General features: G+C 42.2%; 1 protein-coding gene across 1 annotated transcript in view; it reads right to left on the reverse strand.

The window, feature by feature from the left end:
- Positions 1–274: 274 nt before the first annotated feature.
- TMEM132B (transmembrane protein 132B) overlaps positions 275–8,863 on the reverse strand; it is a gene marked incomplete at its 5' end in the record, with an annotated part of 178,881 nt that continues 170,292 nt past the window's right edge. Inside the window, 3 exons of the mRNA XM_008949343.1 lie at positions 275–1,429; positions 2,376–2,567; positions 4,069–4,342. Coding sequence (XP_008947591.1) covers positions 275–1,429; positions 2,376–2,567; positions 4,069–4,342 — 1,621 coding nt within the window. The remainder of the gene's footprint in view (positions 1,430–2,375; positions 2,568–4,068; positions 4,343–8,863) is intronic.

Genomic DNA, 8,863 nt, shown 5'->3' on the forward strand with positions numbered 1-8,863 from the left:
TGTATTAGCATTTTGCTAGTACCAGGCAGTATACAAAAACAGCCATCGTGTGTGACACCTCCAACACCTACAGGTAGCTGGTTTAGGGGCACATCCTGGTTTGTGGTGAAACAGGTTTAACTCAGCCAGCCTCTTGTACCTGCTCAGTGATATCAGGTTATCATCTCAGTAACTCCAAGGTTGGACTGTCTTGTTCCTATTGCTGACTGGACTGACTGCTCCACCATCCATAAACAGAAGGCATAAAGGTGATTACAAACATAAGAAAGTAGTTTTACATATTGTCTTGCAGTCTTTCCATATAGTCCCTAAGTTCCTTGGAATCACCAAGATTCATATCTTGGCATACCCATTTAATATTATCATCACTGTCAAATAGAATTGAGTTGGTGTAGGGGCCTCCATCCTCCGGCAGTATCGTTGTATACGAAGTGAACTTTACTCGCTTCTGCTTTGGCCCAGAAGGATTTATAGGTTCACTTTTAACTTCTTTTTCACAAAGGTACTCAGAAGATCTGAGGATATGATTATGAAGAGTCTTCTGAGAACTCCCATTAAGGAGAAAGTTGCTTTCTTCAAACTGCATTCCTCTGTCAATCATGGTAGTGCACTCCTCTGACGGGAGCGAAATGTCAACTGGGTTTTCCAGCAGTTCAACCTCATTTCCAAGCCAGACCCAGTCATGGGAATGGGGGATATTGCCTTGCTCGCTCACAGCAAACCTTTTATGCCTGTACTTCCACGCAAACGCCACGCAGTTAATCAAAAAGACCAAGATTGCTAAGCAGAAAACGCACAGCAGGGCATACATGCCAATCTCCAAATCTGTTAATCCTCTCGAAGTCAATGTGAGATCACTGGGATTGTTTTCTCCTGGTATTTCTACTTGCGTAGGGAAACCTGTGAAAGCAGTTGGGTTATTTTGGAGCTGGCCATCCTCCAGAGACTCCTGGTCAATGGGAGATACGAAAGTTGTGCTTTTGTTTGCATTGTCCTCATGACTGAACATGTCCTCTTGGGTTTTGGACCACTCTTGTGCTGTCCTCTCCTGTTCTGCAGGTTTCTCTATAGAATTGCTTGCATGGCTTTTAAAATCTTTATCCATGTCATCAATGTCATTAGTGCTTCCTTTTTGGTCAGAATCTTTTTGACCAAACTTCACTTTGACACTTCCCTTCCCAACAGCAAGAATGCTCTTCCGCTTAGTCTTCTGGCATGGCTCACTGATGACCAGCTCGATTTTAATCAGAGGTCCTTGCCCATCCCCTTCTGCCACTACCCCAGGCCATCTGGACTGGAGGTTTTGGTGTGCAGATACCACCATCTCATCCAGGGAAGTGATGGTGATTGAGAAGTCCTTGGAGTCATAGATATCTAGTGGCGTCACTGCCCCATCGCTGAACAGAATCCAAGCACTGACTATGGCCTCCTGGGGGGAGAGAGGAGCAGAAAAAAATGTGTGAAAGGGAAGCACATATCAGACACTCTGCTGTTTAAGTCTGTTTGACATTGGCAAAATAAATACAGAGTTTAACTTGGGTTTATTTAGTTGTTTTGGGTTTTTTTTTTGTGTTTTTTTTTTTTTTTAAGAGAAAAAAACGTCTACTCTGCTCCTCATTTTCTTCCTGCAGACTTGTGTTCTCTAGACCACTTATGCATTTATCTCATCTTCAAGAACTATCAAAGAAAAGGTCACCTGAATTTAATGAAAAGTGCTGACAAAATTGACAATTCTTGTTTTCAGTCTGAAGTGAGAAGCCTCCTTTGAATGCCAGGGCCTCATGATGAAAATAATCTTAGTTCCAAGGTCCTGGCTAATTCATTTTATAAAGGACCAATACTGGGGAATTTCTGTAATACTGCAGTTCTAATGCCATATTTATGTCATTTATTCTGTGGTCTCATTGACAGCTATTTAATTCCTCAGATTATACGGTTCAAAGTAACCACAAACTCATCAGATTTCAGCAACGCAGATCATGAAAACTTCTGTTCATGCAGCCAGGAGTCCTTCTGGCTGAACTGACTCTGTGAGACCGCTATGGCTCGTACCTCTGCCCACACAGCAGAGCTGTATTTTCCCTTAGAAAGGGTGGCACATGCTCAGATGCCTCCTACAGCACTGTGCAGGCACAGGCACGTCCACCGCTCTCCCTGTGCTGTGCAGGTCCCCTGACGGTTCTGAAGAGTTTAATGGTCACTCTGTACGGGTGCTTGCACCCCTGGGAGTTGGGCAGTAAGGTGGACAGCCCTTACTGTGTGAAGTTGCTGCTTTTCACAAAGTCATACTTGTATGTGCTGTCCAAAATTTACAGCATGTAGCTTTTCTCTAGCTTCTGACAAAGCACAGGAAACAATTCCGTACACCACTGTACCTGTTTTGGAGTATGGAGGATATCGTATGCAGAGGTGGTAGAAACAATAGCTCTCTTATTTCCTTTGCTGATTTGCAAGGAGATGGACAAGCCTGAAACTAGTTGTACTCCTAGGTCTGTAATGGTTACACGGTCATCTAGCACTATCACTGTCTTCTCTGCCAAGATGGAATCAGAGAGGGGTGACAGAACCTTGAAAGAGAGAACAAACACCTTGCATGAAACAGTAACAACTGTGTTGCAAAGCAAGATTACACTCTCATCAGCAGAACACTCTGGATTAACCCTGGGATTGTCACACCCGTGTATGAGCTATAACTGATGTCCCCCTCAAGACATTACAGTCATTTGCTGCTAAATTACTTTATTTACGAAAATCATTTAATAAAGCAACCAATCACTTAAAAATTGCATCTTCATCTCAACAATGGAGCATAGATCAAACTTAATTGATTTTTTTTTTTTTTAAAGTAATTTTTGTGTAGTCTAGAAAACCTTCTATGAATGCAGTATAGCACAGGACATAGTGTGAGACACTGATTAATACCGAAACTCAATAAGGAATAAATAAGTTTACAAAGCCTGGCTGATAGCAGCTTGGCCTGGTGCCTTTACAGGGACAGAGGACCTGAATGAAATGAAAGTGAGATTTGCAAAAGGACTCTGAAAATCCCGCTGGGTGCCTGTCTGCATTTTTCAATGCCAAAGGAATCCTGTCACTTTGCTGTAAGACCTTGTTTCTAACATGCTCAGAAGGAGAATCATCTTTCTACTGATGCCAGAAGCAGCTGGTTCAACCCCAAAATATTTCAGGTGTGTTTTGTCTGAACTAAAATGAGAAATCTACACTGTAGCTGCCTGCACCAGGGCCAGCTGCCTTCTGCTCTTTTATAGTCATTGCAGTGAGAGACATTTTAATGGCAGAAATCCCTTGACCCCTGTGTGATGTTTGGTTTAGGCTTGAAAGAGGATGAAGTACCTGTTTCTGTTGACTGCAAAGGAAACCTAGTGTGACTGGGACATTCTGGACATTGCAGTTAGTAAGAAGAGCCTCGATGCTTGTACTCCTTTATTTTGATTAAGAAATATGCATGCAGTCAGAGAGACAGGTGGTGAACATGAACACGCTGAAGGATTTCTGAAGATGATTATTTTTATGCCCATTTTATGTGTTTCCTTTTTGTGAACGTAAAGGGACTAATTTTTCAAGCAATGCATGCAATCAGAGAGACAGGTGGTGAACAAGAACACGCTGAAGGATTTCTGAAGATTATTTTTATGCCCATTTTATGTGTTTCCTTTTTGTGAACGTAAAGGGACTAATTTTTCAAGCATGTTTACCATATTAACATGTAGATGTTTGGTAAAATTTCCTAAGAGGTTGATAAGGTCCCAATTAAATTAAAAGAAGCTGGATGTGTGCAGCAAGTAACCTATTTCAGCATTCAGAAAATCTCACTGCATTGCTAGTCACATTAACATGGATAAATCCCTTCAGAAGTTTCACCTAAAGGTATTTTAGGGAAGTGACAAATAGTACAAACACAAATCCATTCAATCTTCCTTTTACATCTAGAATTTAATTTTTTTAATTTTTTTTTTTTCCTGAGAGCAATTAATTTTATGAGCTAACTAGCTATTTGTGTGTTCATCCAGAACTCTAGGGAAGCTGCAGATACACCTTAGGCTGTACCTGGACTGTGGTGATGCCATGCTCACGACCAACCAGAACTCGGCCATCCTGAAGCTTAGCAATCCTGGGTTCTTCCACCTTCATGAAATCAGTCACAAGGTCAGTGATGTCAAACTGCCACTCCGAGCCTAGCATGTAGGTCAAGTGGCCTCCAAACTCAGAGGATTCAGCTACAAACTGGGTGAGGACTCGCACCATGGCATGCTGATACTGCAGGGTACAACCTCTTCCTTTTTTCTCATCATCCTCTTCATCCTCACTGTCACGAGTAGGCCTGTAAACAGATCCAGCTTTGTTATCTGCATTGCCACAATCTCCCTACAGCACTGCAGAGCTTCAGTGATGGTATTTAATTAATTAACATTACTGTCATCTGCTGCTGTGTGAGAAACAGGAAACCAGATTTCTGGGTGTGTAGGCTACTAAATATGGGTGAGAGGCTTGTACAGTTGTGCTGAACAATTTAAAAACCTACGGTTACTTCTGTTAGTGAATTCTTTCTTTGAGTGGGACCTCCCAGAAACTTAAAAAATACATCTGCCATTGCTGAGATTGCAGTGGCACCACCTCTTCTTCACCAGGTCTCCATGCAGCAGGCAAGGCTTGCAGAGGGCTAAGGAAAGCAGCATGAAACTCTGAACAAACCCCTGCAGCAGCTCAGCAGGGATGGGAGAGTGTGTTGTAGCAGCCCTTCCTCCACCTCTGCCCATAACATTTGTATCATCACATTGCTCAGCTGCCCCAATTACACTGGGTAATGCTGCCCCATCTTATCCCACAGCTCTGTCTCATAGTTTCATTACGCCCTCTGCATTTGAGAACTACACCAGGAATCACTTTAAATCCCACACAGTGCATGCAATTTGGTAGATTTGGTCACGTAATGACCACACACAGCTTCCAAAAATCCGAATGCGGCAGCCGGGTTACCGCTCAGGAGACCCATCACCCAGACACAGACACCTGGCCGTGGTGGTGGGCAGACTGCCACTCACCCCATGGAAACAACAGCAGCATCACACACACGTCCTGTAACATTTGCCATCTGTTCCCTTGCAGAACAGAACCCGGGACAGTCCAACAGCCTGCCATAAGCCTCGTAAGGCCTCACAGTGGTCTGCACACACCAGCAGTGCTGTCACCCTCAATTTCGGCTGGTTTAAAACCCAGTTCCCCATCAGTCTTGGTGGGTTTGTGGTTTTTTTTGCTTTTGTTTATTCCTGGGGACAAACACATGGATTCTCTTGTCTCTTTCAAGTCAGATATTAAGCACTAGGTGGTCACACTTTTACTCATTATGCCCCCATGCTGTGGAATTCATTGCTCAGAAATAATCTGCCTTCCTCCTTTACTTATTGAGCCTGAAGATACCTCTATAGCAAGGGTGGGAAAAACAGGGTAAGCCTTTTATTTTTCACAGTGTTTTGGGATGTAGTTTTGTGTTTACTGTGTTCCTTTATCTTCTCCTTTGAAATACCAGCTATGAAAAACTATTATAAAACAGAATTGCTTTTGTTATAAATTGTTTTATGACAAAGTTGGCAAACAGTAAGGTGAAAACATATCTAAGAAAATACCTTGTGCTCTTCAAAATGACAGAAAGTCCTGGTGTTACAGAATCCAGTACACTGGAAATATATTTTCAATGTATCACTTGTTAGCTGAATATATATAGCCCCTCAAGTAAATGGTATTTGGTGCAGCCCTTTTGGTTTTGTGTATGTAAAACAACAGTGTCTATCATTAGCCACTGAATGAAACATTATTGAATAAGTGCTGAATTGTTAAGAAAAAAAACAGGATCCTGAAATATTATTTCCACTACACAAATAAACCAGTCTTGCAGAATTAGACTAGCTAGGTGTTTTCAGGAAACTTTCAGTTGTTCTCTCCTTCCCAAGACAAGTGTCAATCTGGACTATGGGCTGAAGCCAGTCAGCAGAACAGCTGCAAGGGAAGGACTAGAAGGGTGAAATTCATAAAGCTTATGTGGCCCATCCCTATTTAGACTGCTTTGGACTTTATAATGCTAAAAAGTTTAAGGAGTTTGGGAACACCTTAGTGTTCCTACTTCAAATTTATTCCTGTATTCTGACCCTCTTCAGCTCATCTAAACCATAACCTAGCTGTGAATAATCTCAGACTTTGGGAAAACCAGGTTTAGCTCTGAGATCTTGGGATCTGACCCTTTTTTAGTAATGCAGTTACATTAGTACCTGTGCAGAACTGGAGAAGAATGCACAGAAGCTATTCAGGTCAGAAGGACTTAGGGGATTTTGGGGAAAAGAGCCACAGAAACAGTCTTCTTATGGGAAAAGAGACACAGAATCAGTGTTCTGTGGCTTGAAGAAAAACTTGTTCAACATTCACACTGACTTAATTTATTTTCTTTTGTTTACACCACTCTGGTTTCTGTTTCTGTTACATAACCAGATGTTCTACTCCGATCCAGTGTGTTACTGCTACTTGCATTTATTTCTGTGCTTATTTATTTCTACTTTCACTGTTTAAAACTTTAGACTACAGGACTGTTCAAGAGGAAAAATCTCTAACAAAGGTAAGGGCTCCATTTCCTTACAGAAACATTTATCTATTGCATGTAAATTGGAAAAGCATTCCTAAGCCATGAGATGGACAAGGTGCTTTCTCATGCCAGTGCAAAGTAGAGAGGTGTTTGAATTTCCAATACAAGCTTTGCAAGTCTGCTTTACCAGGTTCTTTCTTTTTTAAAACAAATTTCCACTTCAAAGCCACAAATCTGTGATTCAGTTAGGAAGTCAGAGCATTTCAGTGTTTTGTCATGGGCACACCAAGATGTTTGAGATTGCCTGAATTGCACAGTTCCCTTCAGAATCTTAAACTTCTCATTACACTGTTTTCTGTAGGCTGAAAATCCTTCATTAAGCAGTGTGCTCATATTCTTTTTAAGATATGTCCTCACGAATATGAGCTATTGCTGCATATTGTGGGCTTTTTCCTCTTGATCATCTCCAAGGTTAGCTCTAGATATCTCTCAGAATCCTTCTTACCCTGTTTCTTGCTGCTGGGCAAACTTAATGGTGCCTGTAGAGCTGGATAAATTCGGTTAGGGACGAACCCCCTTGTGTTCTAGCCTGTCCTCAGAGATGAGGGGGGCTCAGCTGGGCTGATCTCTGAGCAGCTCTGCCCACGGGAGCCGTGGCCACAGGTCCGACAGCGGGTGCACAAACAGCCCTTGCTGGAGCTCTGCCCACAGGCAGGAGCAGCAGCCAGGTGCACACTTGAGTCATGTGCAACATGCACACGACCTTTAAGATTGCCTACAATAAATGCAATAGCCTGCAGACTCGCTGTATAGCTCTACAAGAGGATTGCAATCACAGGCTTCATCTCCCAGGGAAGCACCTGCACTGGCCAAGGTCACGAACCTTACCATAGGGGACCCTTCTGGGACAGCAGTCTGTCCCTGAGGTTTGGTATCCAACTCCCATCTCACAAGCTAGGTCTGGAAAAGGGATAATATTTATACTCTGTTCATAACTACTGTACAAAGTGAGGGGTTGGACTGTGTACAAACCAGTGTTCCATGTGGTCAGCTCCAAACTTCCTTGGTCACTTCTGCAAGAAGCAGATAACTGCTGCAAGGGACATGGGAGAATGGGATGAGCAGCCTTCACTGCACTCCCCAGTCCTCCCAGACCACCAGCTCTCACCCAGCCTCGTGTCTGCTCTGCCACCAGACGTTTATCAGCCCTGTTGAGCTTTGCAATTTTCGCTTGTTTTGTGCTTCTTGCTTCCAACACTTACTTGGAAGATTTTTTGCTTTTCTAGAGTGAACCAAGGTTGCCAGAATTATATTTAATATCAGCCCTGTTGAGCTTTGCAATTTTCGCTTGTGCTTCTTGCTTTCAACACTTACTTGGAAGATTTTTTGCTTTTCTAGAGTGAACCAAGGTTGCCAGAATTATATTTAATTTACATTTTACACAGAGAAAGCCTTTGCCAGAGAGCTGAGTTAAAAACAGCAGCCCTGTTATGGGGGTGCCTGCTAGCACTGATCTAATCAGTGATCTATCAACTTTCTATTACAGACACTGTCTGTGAGCAGTTTAAGTCCATCCCTTTTAATTTGGACCACTCTCAACCAGGCATCAGATTCTTGGGCAAGATGCTAATTTTCTGTTAAAAAACACCTAAAGAAATCAGTTTTGCTGGTTTTGAAATTCAAATACTCATTAAAAGAGTCACATATTTCACAACATTTGCAACACCTCTAACTGAAAAAAAAAATCTATTTTATTTTGGATACAAATTATAAGCCAGTAGAAGCTGATTTAGTGGAAGCTACAGAAGTTGCACATAGCTGCACTCACAATTCAAGACCTTTACAGATCTTCAAAATACAGTCTACCCATTAACAAAAATCTCTGTGGCCATATCTCCATAGGACATTAAAATCAACTAAAGGAATGAATTTACAGCATGTTCAAGCTTTGTGCAGCTGTTGTTATTCACAAACAGAATAGTTTGAATCCATTTTCACTTAGTTCACCTTAAAGCATGGCTTTATTTCTGAGTGGCAGCGCTCACACAGAGGTTCAACCAAAGCAGTTCATTTTTTCCTGCATTTAACTGAGGCTAACTTTCCTACTTTTGCCTCTAGTACTAGACAGGACCAAAGCATCATTGGTTCAACAGATTGCCATTCATAAGCAATACCACATCTGGCTTAACTCTGGTGGATTTTGAAGGTTTGTGCACTCAGGGGTCTGCAGTCACCATGACTCAGTGATGGCTTTACCAGTTCAGCATGCCC

Source organism: Merops nubicus, unplaced genomic scaffold (genome assembly GCF_000691845.1).
Source record: "Merops nubicus isolate BGI_N331 unplaced genomic scaffold, ASM69184v1 scaffold181, whole genome shotgun sequence".
NCBI lineage: Eukaryota > Metazoa > Chordata > Aves > Coraciiformes > Meropidae > Merops > Merops nubicus.